This window comes from Brassica oleracea, chromosome C7 (assembly GCF_000695525.1).
Source record: "Brassica oleracea var. oleracea cultivar TO1000 chromosome C7, BOL, whole genome shotgun sequence".
NCBI lineage: Eukaryota > Viridiplantae > Streptophyta > Magnoliopsida > Brassicales > Brassicaceae > Brassica > Brassica oleracea.
In genome coordinates this window covers 10,288,091-10,304,063 of record NC_027754.1, presented here as the reverse complement: position 1 = coordinate 10,304,063, position 15,973 = coordinate 10,288,091, and the positions used below count along the sequence as shown (strand labels likewise).

Below are 15,973 nucleotides of genomic sequence, written 5' to 3'. Positions count from 1 at the left end.
GCATATTTCCGTTTTTGTTATTCGAGCTGCGACTCAACTAGGTTATTGTCGTCTTACGGTTTTAGAACTAGGAATCTCGCCGACAGCTCTTGTAGCCCAGGCTCTTACCTTGTTGTAACGCTCAAACGCGAATTCGGAATAAGATCTACTTTGCTCTCTTTTCGATTTCTTATACTTTATCGTTGTCATTATTGTGTTCTGATTGCTTGGCGTGTGGTATTAGCAGATATCCGGGACCTCTGGGAAATTAGGGTTTTCCTAGTTTCCTTATTTAAATGGAAATCAACATTGCGAATTTCGGTTCCCACAGTAGGATGCTGACTGATGCTCATGTGTCGCACAAAGTATGTGGGAACTCAATACCCTTCATCGTGCATGGTATTGCGAATTGCCCAGGATCACTCTTCTTCAATGTAACCCTCTTCCTCATCTTTTCTCTAACTTCACAAAACATTCTCTTGATGTCTTCTTCTTTCTCCCTTGTCTCTCTGAAGAACATCCACAATCTGTGAGTATAATAAGCTTCCTCGAATGGCTTATCTAGAGGAATTCTGAAGACTCTTTTTTGGAAACTTTCCTTTTCCTTATCATTGGCCCCCCTCTTCAGATGCTTCTCCACTTTTTCCTTTCTTTTCCTTAGGGTTCTTCCCACAGGAACCCTATCGACTTCCATCGAGTCTTCTCCATCATCTGAAGGTATCCTCACGGTCTCTGGTGGGTTTTCTGAAGGTTTGGGTTTGGGCCTGAGTGGGTTAAGATGTGCAACATCTATCTTTGGCATCTGCACTCGGTACGTAATAGGTGCTCGTCTATCAATGGGCGCTGGAGGTTGTCGATCGATGTCGAAATCTGTTTGTCGATCGATGGGGGTAGCAGCATGTCGAGCGATTCTTACGTTATCAGGGTGGGGCGGATGTGGTTGTTTTGCTGCGAACTCCTCCTGAGTCAGAAACCTCACGGCATTGCAAGATGCGGTTGACTCCGTGGGTGTCATATATCGATGCTCTGGAGATCCTATCGATCGATTTGGACTGGGGACCATCGATCGATGTTCATGGTCTGGCGTCTATCGACACCAGTGCGATCCGCCGAAGCTCATCAGACTTTCTACTTCGAAATCTCCTTCTTGCAGCTTCTCTTCCTTCACCACTTGCCAGAAATCATCCCCAAAGATGGCATTCACGTGGTGTTTCATCACATCATCTCCTACCCTTCTTGTCAAGGCTTCCTGCCTCTTAACAGCTTCTCCTGTCTGAACAACATGCATCTCCAGCTTCTTTACACGAGTTCTCAAGGTTTTAAACTTTGTGTTCAGGTTGGTGTAGACAGAATCAATCTTCTCATTGAAGTCCACTGTCATGCGCTGATGTGCCTCAAGAACCCTATCGAGCATCTCTTCAATTTTTCTCTCTTGAGTAGGCGGCGGTGGTTTCTGGTAGTAGGAATTTCCATAACTCCTATTGTTGCTGTAGTTGTTGTTGTAGGGTTTCTGGTACTGCGAACTCTGGTTGAAATTACCCATATTTCCATAGGAATTTCTGTTTCCACCCTGGTTTCCTGAACCTTGGAATCCAGCTCCACAAATGAAGTTCACCTCTTCTTCTTCCTCTGCTCTACCCTCTATGTCTACAGCTTCTGCATTTTCAACCAAGCAGACCTGCTTCCTAAGAAGCTTGTGAACACTGTCCAGCTTTGCCTTCACCTCATCCATCTGATCATTCCCAAGGATGATGGCAGACTTTCCTCTCAAAATCAGTGTTTTTCGTGCTGTTGCTAGATGCTAGGTTTTCAATGACCTTCACTACCTCCTCTGGATTCCTGGTGTTGAAGTTCCCATTGCTGGAAGTATCAAGAGCCATTTGGTACTGCACCGCGATGCCTCTGTAAATAGTACTGAGCAGTTGTACTTCATTGAATCCATGGTGTGGACAGTCTCTCTGATAAGACTTGAATCTGATCCAAGAGCCTCTGAATGATTCTGCAGGCTCCTGAGTGAATGTAGCAATCTTGCTCCTCAATTCTTCAGCACGTGCTTCATCAATGAAATTGCATAAGAATGCATTCTTGATGTCGCTCCAGGATGTGAGAGATCCTGGTGGTAACTGCTTAAGCCAATGCGAAGCTTCTCCAGCAAGTGAGAACTTGAAGAGCTTGCGTAGGAGATAATCCTCAGGGATTCCATTGACTTTAATAGCAGATATCAGATCCTCGAACCTCTCCAGATGGTCCATAGGATGCTCGTGAGATAATCCATGGTAGGGTATCTGTCCCACGAGTGTGTAGTATTGGGCCTTCAACTCGAAATCCCTCTGAATAGTGGGAGAAGGAATGGCTGATCTGTTGGTGTAGAACTGATCTGGACAGTTGTAGTCAACCAATATTTTGAGTCGCGCAGCCTCATCTACAGGTAGATTAGTTCCTCGAACCTCTCCAGATGGTCCATAGGATGCTCGTGAGATAATCCATGGTAGGGTATCTGTCCTCTCTCATCTTGTACAAGTATCAAAGTCGCAACCATGTCTCGCGGCTCAGTATCGGTAGATGTCCGGACTGGAGTATCGATCGATGTCAGATGGAAAATGAGTGTCTTCGGTCGACAGTGGTGAGCGAGTATCGGTCGACGGGACTAGTGTCTGGGTCGACGGGACTAGTGTCTGGTTCGACGGTGGTTGAACGAAATCGAGCGACGAACAAGTGTAGTTGTCGATCGATGAGGAGCGTGCTTCTTTGCGGATTGAACGCTCCAACCTTGCAAGATCTGGTGAGAATAGACTTGAGTTTTCTTTTTGCTTCTAGTACTGCTGGGCATGTACCTGAAAATCCAAGGAATTTTTTTTTGTCAGAAACTTAACAAAAATTAGATTGAATAGACGATCAAAGCTCCCCGGCAACGGCGCCAAATTTGATACCACTCAAATTACCCTAAGGAGTGATTTATACTCTCTCAAATAAGAGGTCGAGTTGTAGTACTTAGGGATCAAATTCACAGGGAGCTAGGGAACCTAAGAAATCTAATATGATTTGTTAAGCAGGATGTTTTAATGATTTAAATGTAAATTGCAGTTTTTATCAAGCAAATGTTTGCTCAATTGATTGGTTGAGGTTTTGGTGCTTAAAAGGAAATAGCTAGACTCAGGGTTTTTATTCAGGAAACTTGGGATTATAATCCTATAGATGCCTAATGAGTTGCATGCATGATAATGTAAAGCTCAACTACTTAGTCAACAAGTCTATCATCTTTCGCATGTTTGGACTTGTCTATTAACTAGATCTAAACTATCGTTTGTCGATCAATTAGAAAGTGTCGATCGATGATCCGATAGTGATATCGATCGATTCACCTTTCGCTCCGTCGATCGATTATTCAATAATGGTATCGATCGACGCGCTTCTAGTTAAGCTTTATGCGCGGGTTGAATGGTAGCTTACTAAGCTCACTAGATCATCTCTCGCCTTACTCATAGCAAGAAACTTAGCTCGGTTAGAATGTTTTCAGGATGAGAATGAAGCTCTTGCTTTTATCTATCAATCCTAGGGCATGTTCTAGGTAGCTAATCTAGAGACAGGCATTAATGAACAATTCTAATGACAATTACCACAACTCAGCAATCTATAGTTGGGGCTCATCCCTCCAAACCTATTTAAACCCTAAAATCTAACAATGGAACTACTCAAACATGGCTAAGCAGTTCATAACAACAATTAGGTAAGAAAACTTCATTAGAATAGTAAATAGATATTAATGGAGTTCCAATCACAAATTATAACTTTGGATCTTCTCTCCAATCTATCAAAATCCTAGAAAATCTTGCTGTGAAAATAATAAAGCAAGAAAGCACACTTTGCCTCTAACATGGTGGCAAAGCTTATATAATTAGGTTAAACTCGTCAGGGGTAATTTTGTAAATTGGTGAAGACTTGGGCTTCAAGTTGGCTGTGACCAAACGGGCTTTCTGCGCGCTTCGTTGTCGATCGATGTCAAGACATGAACATCGATCGATTATTCCTCTTCAATATCGACCGATGGTCGAGCTCGATGGTCATCTCGGGTGCTTGCTCCAAATATCTCCAAAATGCTCCAAAATCATCACCTATCTCCAAATCACTCCTGATCCTATAAATATTCTAAATGACTCTATAATATAATAATTAGTAGTTAAAACACTTATAAACCATGGATAAAAGTGGGTCAAATAAATGGTCTATCAAGGATCCTAGAACCTCTGGATCCTCCTCTCGATCGGAGAAATCAGTGCCTCCGCGTAAGCATGATCATCCATACCGCTCGCCATGGTCGCCATTTCATCCTGGAAATCGAAGTCGTCCCGCTTCATCTTCCACAGGGTATCGACTGAGCCATGACACTTGCGGAAATCACCCACCAAGGAGTGAGCTTCCTTAAGACGGCCGTACCCGGCCTCGAACTGGGAGGCGCGATTGTTCATCACGGCAGCAATCTCCCTCCTACCTCTTCTTTCCGCCTGGCGAAGGGCTCTGTCGTTTTTCTTGGCAAGCCCCGAATCTCGCTCCAAAGCCTCGCTTTGCATACGTGCGAGATCCTTCTCCGCCTTCTCAGCCTTGAAGCGGTAGTTCATTGCCTCCCGTTTGCTCGCCTCAAGGGCTGAGCTGAGCACGTTCAGTCCCTGCAAGAACAACCAACGCGTTAAAAACAATATATGACTTCACCAAACAAAGATCCTGAAGGATAGGGAAACTGACCCCGTTGATCATACGAGACCCTTCCGCAACCACTTTTGACCTCGCCAACTCATCCAAAGTCGGAGGTGGATCGAAACTCGAGGGTAAACCAACGAAAAACTCGTCAAAGTCTGGAAGGGGTGCCTCGCTAGAACCACTACCATCACCAAAAGCAGGGTCTGGATCCCATCCGGGCAGTGTGGAATCATATGCGGTTCATAATGGGGAAAGACGCTTCGAGAGGGGGGATGATCAAACCACAACGAGCGATCCAGTACGCTTCACCCTCAGCGGGATCAACCGAATGAAGTATGAACTCAGCCTTCGGCACGAGGATATCTCCGTCATGGACGTCCTCGGATGACGGACTACGGGCGGTAGTTCGTTTCGAAGCTCTCTTTCTGGTATACATTCTTTGGAATTTTGTTGTTTTTAACAAGGGAGGGAAGAAGGAAAAAGAGGGAGAATTTTTTCTTGTCTTTCAAAAGTTTCCATATGAAAATAAGCAAGTGAGAATTATGAGGAAACGTACTCCACCTTCTTATAGAAACAAAAAGTTACTATTCGTCTGCGGATATTTAGGTGCTAACTCCATCCAACTCGCCTAACTTGCCTGATTTGCCTAACCGCTCGCTAGAATCTCAGCGACAATCCACGATTCTAGCGGGTTGGGGGATAACTGTTGGGGTCAAAAACGGTCACGACGAAGTTAACATCTAAATATCTTAAAAAGGTGGTAAAAACACTTCTCGGGAAAGTAATTTTCATAAAGAAACCCTTGCAGAAATATTTTCACGATGAAATTCTTAAAAAAGCTTCAATCGAGCCACCAAACACCAATTGTCCGAGAACATTGGACAAGTATCCAAACCGATCAACGCATAGCGACCGAACCGAGCACGGACCAGGTCGAAACGTTGCGACCGGTCCACACACGGACCAGATCGCAACGTTGACGTTACGATCGGTCCACGCACGTACCAGGTCGCAACGTTGCGACCGGTCCACGCACGTACCAGATCGCAACGTAGATACCAGCCCCGAGCCAGGCCAGGTCGGACGTTGTGACCGGTCCATGCACGGACCAGGTCACGATTCAATGATTGGACTGTCCCGAACATCAATCAACGATTAAGATCACCACAACATGAATCCGTGCATTCTCGTCTAAATTCCTTAATACCATCTTCTACAGGCCACGACAATACCATCTCTCACTCCCATCGATTGGAGTTATCACTTAAACTTTACGATAATAATTGCGGAAAGTTTATTTTTATCGATAAAAATCGTAATAAACGTTTCGAGTCGAAAGACGGCCCAAATAGATCTAAAACGTGATTAGAAACTCACTTACGAATTTTTAAGGAAAAGACCATAGATACTATGGCGGTTTATACTTAGTCCGCAAGAAAAGATAAATGTCAAATTTCCGCAGATAAATGTTAAGTTTCCGCAGATAATCATGAAGATCGAGAAAAATGGAATATCTCCATTTTCGAGTTATGACGACTTAAGGGTAGAAGAGGAAAGCTCAAACCGACCTTTGAGGGAGTATATAAGGAGTCCTAGGCGAGAGGCACAAAAGAAGGAACTTTTCCAGAGCAAACTTAGCACTTAGAGCAATTAGGCAACTTTCCGTTTTTGTTATTTCGAGCTGCGACTCAACTAGGTTCCGCAGTCTTAGGTTATTAGAACTAGGGAACTCGCCGACAACTCTTGTAGCCAAGGCTCCTACCTTGTTGTAAACGCTCATACGCAAATTCGGAATAAGACTTCTTTTTGCTCCCTTTTTACGATTTCTTATATTTTCATCGTTTTCATCCTCGTATTCTTATTGCTTGGCGTTTGGTTTAGCAAATATCCGGAACCTCTGGAAATTAGGGTTATCCTAACTTTCCTAATTTAATAGAAATCGACGGTGTGAATTTCGGTTCCCACAACGGCGAAGCCACCCGCGAGTTAATGACAAATTAGAAGATTGCAAGTTTCACAAAATTTTCAGTAATTACATTCTAAGTCCCTGGCCGCCTGTTAGGCTATATTACTAGGGTTTTGTATTATTTTAGAGGCAGACTTGCCTAAAGACCATTTAGACCTAGTTTTGGAGAAGCAAGAAGCCACCATTGGAGAGAGAGAGAGAGCTTACCATTGGAGAGATAGATCTAAGCTACAAAATAGAGAAGATCTTGAACTCTCTTGCTTTCTTTTACTCTATTGCTTACTCTTATTACTCATTTTATTTAAGTATTATTCAGACCATCATAACCATGTGCCTTATGAATATGTCTGAGTAGTCCTTACTGTTAGATTTAGGTTTCTGAATAGGTTGATAAATGTATTACTGACTCAAACTGCTGTTAGGGTGTTTATAAATATAGTTCTTCATCTAGTTGTTCTTACAGCTAAGTTTAGGATTGATTACCCTTTAAACTTAGATCTTAGGATTAATTGAGATCAAGCCATTGCTTGACTCAATACCTGAAAATAAACTAGTATGATCTAACTGACTAGATACAAATGAGAGTTGATTTAATAAGTTAGAGAATATAAATCAAACTTGTCCGTAAAGCTTTCTCGTAGAAGCAACGATCGACGCAGCGACAGCTTTGTCGATCGATATTTTGAAAGGTGTATCGATCGATATTCTTAATGAACCATCGATCGACACTTTCTCGTGATTAACATACGATAGTTGAAATCCGAGATCCAGATTAGATAATTAAATTGATTATATCTTAGTTTGAATTCAAGAACAATTAATATCAATAAACTCCTAAAACCCCAAATTAAGTATTTACTTATCATACATGTATTCTCTCAACTGTTAACAACCTCAAAACAAACCAATCGAGCAATAACCTTGCTCACCAATTCATTTACTGCTTTAAAACCTATAAACCAATTAATCTAGCCTTAGTTCAAAGACTATAAATCTATTGTGTAATCCTAGAGTCTCTGTAGATTCGATCCCTACATCTGAACCTCTTATTTCAGAGAGTAATTCACTCCTTAGGATAATTTGAGTGATATCATGTATCTAGTCAGTTAGTTCATACTAGTTTATTTTCAGGTATTGAGTCAAGCAATGACTTGTTCTCAATTAATCCTAAGATATAAGTTTAAAGGGTGATCAATCCTAAACTTAGCTTTAAGGACAACTAGATGAAGAATGATCTCACTCAAATTACCCTAAGGAGTGAATTACTCTCTCAAATAAGAGGTTCAGTTGTAGTACTTAGGGATCGAATTCACAGGGAGCTAGGGAGCCTAATAAATCTAATTAAGTTGATTAAGATAGGTTGTTTATTATTAAATGTAAACGACAGGTTTGTGAGCAAGTTAATTGCTCGATTGATTGATTGGGGTTTTGGTACTTAAATGAAAGTAGATAGACTTAGGACTTTTATTCAGATAATCAGGATTATAATCATACATATGCCTAATAAGTTGTATGCATGATATTATAGAGCTCAACACTTAATGACAAACCATTAGGCTTTCAATTTCTAGGTTTTTCTATTGACCAGTGTCGATCGATTATTCTATCGGAATATCGATCGATACACTTGTTGGAACGTCTACCGATTATTCGATTGGAATATCGATCGATGCTTTTGGTCAAGCGTTAATGCGCGGATTGAATATGCTCACTAAGCTTCCTAGATCAGCTCCAACCTTACTCTAGCAATCTTAGCTCAGTTAGGATGGATTCAGGGTGAAATGCAAGCTATCGCTTATGCCTACAACTCCTAGGGAAAGTTCTAGGTACCTAATCTAGAAACATGCATTAATAACAATCCTAAAGATGAATATCACAACTTAGCAATCTATAGTTGGGCCTAATCCCTCATAACCTATTTAAATCCGAAATCTAACAAATAGAACTACTCAGACATGGCCAAGCAATTCATAACAGCAATAAGGTATAAAAACTGTATTAGATAAATAGATAGATATCAATGGAGTTCCAATCACAAATCTCTTTGGATCTTCTGTCCAATCTACAAAAAATTCTAGAAAACCTTTGCTGTGAAATCAGTAAAACAAGAAAGCACACTTTGTCTCTAACATGTTGGCATAGCTTATATAATTAGGTTAAAACTAGTCAGGAGTAATCTTATAAATTGGTGAAGACTTGGGCTCTAAGTCGGCTGAGACCAAACGGGCTTCCTGCGCGCTTTGCTATCGATCAATGTCAAGATGTGAACATCGATCAATTATTCTTCCTCAATGTCGACCGATGGTCGTTCTCGATGGTCGTGCTCGATGGTCATCTCGGGTGATTACTCCAAATATCTCCAAAAAAGCTCCAAAATCATCACTTTCCTCCAAATAACTCATGGTCCTATAAATAAACTAAATAGACTCTATAATATAATTATTAGTAGTTAAACCACTTATAAACCATGGGTAAAAGTTAGTCAAATCCATGGTCTATCAAAGAACTATATTTTAAACACCCTAGCAACAGTTTAAGTTAGCAATTCATATATCATCCTATTGAGAAACCTAAATCTAAAAGTAAGACTACTTAGACATATTCATAAAGCACATGGTTATGATGGTATAAATTATACTTCAATAAAATAACAAGAGTAAACGATAGAGTAAGTGAAAGCAAGGGAGTTCAAGATCTTCTATGTTTTGTAGTTCAGATCTATCTCTCCAATCCTAAGTTCTCTCTTCCTCCAAAGGTAGGTGGTTGCTTCTCTCCAAGCTAGGTTTCAAAGGTCTCTAGGCAAGTCTGCCTCTAAAATAATACAAACCCTAATAATATAGCCTAACAGGCGGCCAGTAACTTAACATGTAATTATTGGAACTTTTGTGAAACTTGCAATCTTCTAATTTTGTCATTAACTCGCAGGTGGCTTCACCGTGGATCGATGCTACGAACTTTCCATCGATTGATTATGCTTGGTAATCGTTGGTCGATGCTCTGATACAATAATCAACTCCTCCTATGTTTCAGCAAAGCTCTCAAATAGTCTCTAAATAGCTCCAAATACCTCATTTTACTCTAGTAAGTACCTGAACCTGTAATTACTCTAAAAAGAGTCTAAATGCATATAAAATACTTTAAAACGTGTATAAACCATGGCTAAAAGTAGGTAAATCCATGGCTTATCACTTACTTCTCGTCGTGCTTACTTCCCGTCGAGCTTACTTCCCGTCGTGCTTCCGAATTTTTATTTCTCCCAATATGAAATTATCTCAACTAAGAAATTTTCGTAAATGTCGTGCTTGATCTTACTCAAATTACCCTAACGAGTGAATTACTCTCTCAAATAAGAGGTTCAGTTGTAGTGCTTAGGGATCAAATTCATAGGGAGCTAGGAAACCTAATAAATCTAATCATATTGATTAAGCTAGTTTGATTATGATTAAATGTAAAATCAGGTTTGTGAGCAGGCAGTTGCTCGATTGATTTAATTAGGGGTTTAGGTACTTAGCTGAAAATAGCTAGACTTAGGGTTTTTATTCAGGTAGTCAGGATTATAATCCTACAGATGCCTAACAAGTTGTATGCATGATACTATAGAGCTCAACACTTATAAACAAACCGATAGGCTCTCGTTTTCTAGGTTTGTCTATTGACCAGATATAAGTGCCGATCGATCATTTTATAGGAATATCGATCGATACACTTGTTGAACCCTCGACCGTTTATTTGATTAGAATATCGATCGACGCGTTTAGCCAAGTTTTAACGCGCGGGTTGAATGTTCTCATTAATATTTCTAGATCAGCTCTCGCCTTACTCTAGCAATCTTTGCTTAATTAGGATGGGTTCAGGGTGAGATGCAAGTGATGACCTTTACTTCAAACTCCTAGATCAAGTTCTAGCTAGCTAAACTAGAAACAGGATTTAATGACAATCATAATGATGAATATCACAACTTAGCAATCTATAGTTGGGGCTATTCCCTCATAACCTATTTAAACCCTAAACCTAACAAGAGAACTACTCAGACATGGCTAAGCAATTCATAACAGCAATTAGGTATAAAAACTGCATAGATAAATATATAGATATTAATGGAGTTTCAATCACAAATCTCTTTGGATCTTCTCTCCAATCTACTAAAAATTCTTGAAAACCTTTTGCTGTGAAAATAGTAAAACAAGAAGCACACTTTGCCTCTAACATGTTGGCAAAGCTTATATAATTAGGTTAAAACTCGTCAGGGGTAATTGTTATACCATGGATTTGACCCACTTTTACTCATGGTTTATAAGTGTTTCAACTACTAATTATTATATTATAGAGTCTATTTTGTATATTTATAAGATCAGGAGTAATTTGGAGGAAAGTGATGATTTTGGAGCATTTTAGAGATATTTGGAGTAAGCACCCGAGATGACCATCGAGCACGACCATCGGTCGACATTAAAGATGAATAATCGATCGATGTTCACATCGTGACATCGATCGACAGCGGAGCGCGCAGAAAGCCTGTTTGGTCTCAGCCGACTTAGAGCCCAAGTCTTCACCTATTTACAAGATTACCCCTGATGAATTTTAAACCAATTATATAAGCTTTGCCAACATGTTAGAGGAAAAGTGTGCTTTCTTTTTTTACTGATTTCACAGCAAAGGTTTTCTAGGATTTTTAGAAGATTTGAGAGAAGATCCAAAGAGATTTGTGATTGGAACTCCATTTATATCTATCTATTTATCTAATGCAGGTTTTATTCCTTATTGCTGTTGTGAATTCCTTGACCATGTCTGATTAGTTCTGTTTGTTAGATTTAGGGTTTAAATAGGTTATGAGGGATTAGCCCCAACTATAGATTGCTAAGTTGTGATATTCATCTTTAGGATTGTCATTAATGCATGTTTCTAGATTAGCTACCTAGTACTTTACCTAGGAGTTGTAGACATAAGCGATAGCTTGCATCTCACCCAGAATCCATCCTAACTGAGCTATGATTTCTAGAGTATATTCAATCTGCGCATTAACGCTTGACCAAGAGCGTCGATCGATATTCCAGCCAAATAATCGGTCGACGTTTCAACCAGTATATCGATCGATAATCCTATAGAATAATCGATCGACACTGGTCAATAGACAAACCTAGAAAGCGAAAGCCTAATGGTTTTTTATAAAGTGTTGAGCTCTATAATATCATGCATACAACTTATTAGGCGTCTGTAGGATTATAATCCTGATTACCTAAATAAAATTCCTAAGTCTAGCTACTTTCATCTAAGTACCAAAACCCCAATCAATCAATCGAGCAATTAACTTGCTCACAAACCTGTCTTTTACATTCAATAATAATCAACCTAGATTAATCAAGTTAATTAGATTTATTAGGTTCTCTAGCTCCATGTGAATTTGATCTCTAAGTACTACAACTGAACCTCTTATTTGAGAGAATAATTCACTCGTTAGGGTAATTTGAGTGATATCAGTAATCTTGTAAATTGGTGAATACTTGGGTTTAAAGTCGGCTGAGACCAAACGGGCTTTATGGGCGCTTCGCCGTCGACCGATGGTCGTGTTCGATGGTCAGTTCGGATGCTTTCTCCAAATATCTCAAAAATGCTCCAAAATTATCACTTTATTCCAAATCACTCATGATCCTATAAATATACTAAATAGACTCTAGAATATAATAAATAGTAGTTAAAACACTTATAAACCATGAGTAAAAGTGGATCAAATCCATGGGCTATCAGTGCTTCGCGAACATCGTGCTTCGAAAACGTCGTGCTTCTAAATTAACGATCACAACTCCCTGGTCAACCCGATCACCCATGGTTCGACCAGCAGACATAGATGCTTGACCATCTTCCATTTTTCTCCGAATCATATCAGTTTTTCATGATTAAAACTTAACATACCTCAAGATGCTTTGATGCCCAAAAGCTTGGCCTCGAATTCGGACTTTATTGGTTTCGACCATTTTATCTCTTTAGGAGGGTTACTACAATATCAGCCTTAGTCTTGTTTCGATTGACCGACGTTAAGAGAAGCGCTGCTGTTAAAATCGACACAAAGAGTCTTTATCAGTATTAAGTATTGTTTCAAATCCGTTGCAATACGAACTACACAAACTTGCCGGCTTCGCGCCAGTGCCTTCACTCGAGATGAAGGACAAAATAATCAGCCATGTTGAAGATGGGGGCGAACAGTAAACAGCCGAAGCAGGTGCCACCGTCGTCCGCATGGTGATTAGATGCAGTGATACGGAGGGGAGGGAGCAGTGCCGGCTTTGGGGTAGTGCTGAAGGTGCAAATGCACTGGACCCCCTTATATTCATAAGAATTTCTTACCTATTTTAGGGCTCTGATTTTTTGAGTTTTATCTATTATAAGGCCCTGATTTTTTGAGTTCTTTAAAATCAACGATCTAGTTTTTAAAATCATGTATTTACACAGGTAAAAATATTGTATGGCACAGGGCCCAAATACATTTTAAGCCGGACCTGGGAGGGAGATAAGAATGATGAAAAGAAAAGCGTTTTGGTATAAAAGGAAGTGGTTCCAATGAAGTATATTTGGACGGATATGTATTAATACTATATATACAGACTGGAGGATTTGAACAGTTTCGGTGCAATAGGGGAGTTGAAGATATAAAGAGAATTGAAGTAAGAATAGTTTTGAAGGCTGATAATGGTGGACAGTGGCGGAGCCAGCTAATCAATTCACAGGGGTCATTACATAAAAAACATGTTATATGGGTCAATGTGTTAAATTAGTAACATTTTTCAGTTGTTTTCTTTTCAAAATACAAGTAAAACTTGTTTTTTATGAAAATCCATGTGGGTCATATGACCATCCTCACAAAGCACTAGCTCCGCCGCTGATGGTGGATGCTTCCGTAACAGAGAAAATGAGGGTATTTGTAAATTAGGGTTTGTTTTAGAGGCTAAGGAAGAGGATGCGACATCACAAAGTCTGATGAGAAATATTTTGTTTGAAGACGTGAACATGGTGCGTGAACTGCTTACGTGGAGAAAAATTTATATTTGATAGGTTAATTAAAAAAGTTGACATGGACAGATAATCTAAATTAAAAAATTAACCAAAAGTCATTTATTGTAATTTCCTAGTGATTTAAAAATATTTGAGGAATTTTCAGAAAATGTATACTATGATGAGAGTCATGTAACAATTTTGTATGCTATTTAAGTAAAAATTTCAATCAAGTTTTATACGGGTATTTTCTTTTTCTTTTCCTTAATTTTACGTACGGTACTATTTTTTGGTTTTTGTGAATTGTGTTTGGTTAATGTGTCTAATATATGTTTCTTAACAAAAATATTATAAAGGTTTCTTAAAAATGTGTATACTTTTATTTTAAATATTTCTAACTATGTAATCGCCCTTAATAAAATATTAACTTTAGCAGATATTCTATTTAAAGGCAATTAAGGGACACTTTAATTATAATTCATTTAAAATAAGTATATTTACACCACTTATGTTCTTAATTTAATACTAATTTTCTAATTTTTCATATTATAATTTATATTGATAGAAACAATTATGCTCCTGCATAATAAAAAGCCATAATACTAGTAAATTAATAAATTATATAGTTCTAACATTATTAATTTATAAGAAAAATTGTATAAAATTATTCTATTTTAGAAGAAAAGGTAGAATATAACATGAGAAATTCTTTAGGATATACTTAAAAAAGTTTTTGTCACAAATATAAATCTTAAAAATAAAAATGACCAAAATAGATTTTAACGTGTTATCAAAAAAAGTAAATATACACTTATACCCCTAAGATTAATCTAAACATTAGGGTTTACAGTTAAGTGGGTGGAGTTTAAGGTTTAGAGTTTAAAGTTTAGAATTTAGGGTTTATGGTTTAAAATTTAGGGTTTAGAGTTTAGAGTTGAGTAGTGGAGTTTTGGAGATATGATTTCAAATTTTTATAAATTAAATTTTAAAAAAAAAATTAAAATAAAAAATGCTATTTTGGTCATTTTAGTTTTTTTGTCTATTTTTGGGACAAAAACTAAAAAATGTGTAATTGCTTAAAAGCATGATTATTAGAGGTTTTTAAAATGGGGTTCTTAACGGAATATAAGAATCCGTCTCTTTAAATTTTAACTGAAAAAAACGAACAGCTTCTCGAAACCGCCGAATAATCATGCTCTACCATTGTAAAGGCTCTCTCTTAAACCAAAAAAAAATCAAAAAAGCGGAATCTAATTTAGGGTGCGACGACAATCTGTCTGACAAAGATCCGAAACTGTGAGCTCTGAATCCGTTACCTTGATGTAGAATTTCAACTTTTCTGTTTCAACCAAACACAAACTTCTTTGATATCTGCTTTGGTTACCGATTCAATTCTAAACTAAAGTTCTTCTTGATCAGCGTAATCGATTTCGAAAGATCTTTGAGTATGGGAAGCAGAGCTAATCGTGTGGGAGAAAGATGGAATCAGATGGGCTGTGAAGAAAAATCGAGCTTAATTCAGGAAGAGATCAAAAGGGTTAGTAAACTTCCTTCAAACAGTGTTTATGCAGTTCATCGTCTCAAGGTTCTCAACAAAATCAACGAACTTTTATCTGTCCAAGTAAGTAAAGAGCTCAACATTTGGATGGACATTAAATAATAACTATCAAAGCTGTTTGAGCATTTTCGTTTCCCTGTTGTGACAGAGAACCTTGCCGCAAGAGAAGGAGTTAGAGCTGCTCTTCACACAGCTCTCTCTGTAGGAGAAAAAAGCCAGAGTTGTTGTCTGAATAACGGTCAGTGTGCTAAGAAAATTGCCATTTGTAAGATTGAATCATAAGTCTTTTTACTGATGTAACTGAAACTCAATATTGTAGGTTGATCAATTGGGTTTTACGAATGTCAATCTAAGCAACAAGTTAGTTCCTCAATATATACCTTGGTGTCTATGGGGTTTACTTGTATGCATTTAGTTTTGCTTAAGACATGTGTGTGTATGTGTGTGGCACTTAGCGGTGTCTTTGTCTTTGACCATTAAGATCAGTTTCAGCTTTGCAGTCCAGTGTTTTTGTTTTTGCTTAGAATATTTGATTTTGATTTTTCACTATGTTGTTTCAACCACTTCAAATTTCGAAAACCATATTAGAACTGGAAACAGTTTATCAATTAAACTCAACATGTTCTTGCCTTCTAGACTTGATGGCATTACAAAAAAAGCAATCTAAACCAGAAAATACATTCTGGTGGTATGGTATGGTGAACCACATAAGTGCTTGAGAAGCTTCGACTGGCGAATGCAACATCAAAACCTTCGATTAGCCATTGCAAACGTCAAAAACCTTCGGG

General features: G+C 38.6%; 1 protein-coding gene across 2 annotated transcripts; it reads left to right on the top strand.

The window, feature by feature from the left end:
* The first annotated feature begins 14,794 nt into the window (after positions 1–14,794).
* On the top strand, positions 14,795–15,745 carry LOC106307055. Of its 2 annotated transcripts, none has more exons than XM_013743896.1 (4): positions 14,795–14,949; positions 15,047–15,248; positions 15,334–15,423; positions 15,505–15,745. In XM_013743896.1, the coding sequence occupies exons 2-3, from the start codon at positions 15,075–15,077 to the stop codon at positions 15,388–15,390; spliced, it is 231 nt and encodes a 76-aa protein (XP_013599350.1). In that variant the 5' UTR covers positions 14,795–14,949; positions 15,047–15,074; the 3' UTR covers positions 15,391–15,423; positions 15,505–15,745. The 2 variants fall into 2 exon arrangements, with proteins under 2 accessions (XP_013599350.1, XP_013599348.1); XM_013743894.1 differs by having other exon boundaries at positions 14,797–14,923.
* Positions 15,746–15,973: the final 228 nt, after the last annotated feature.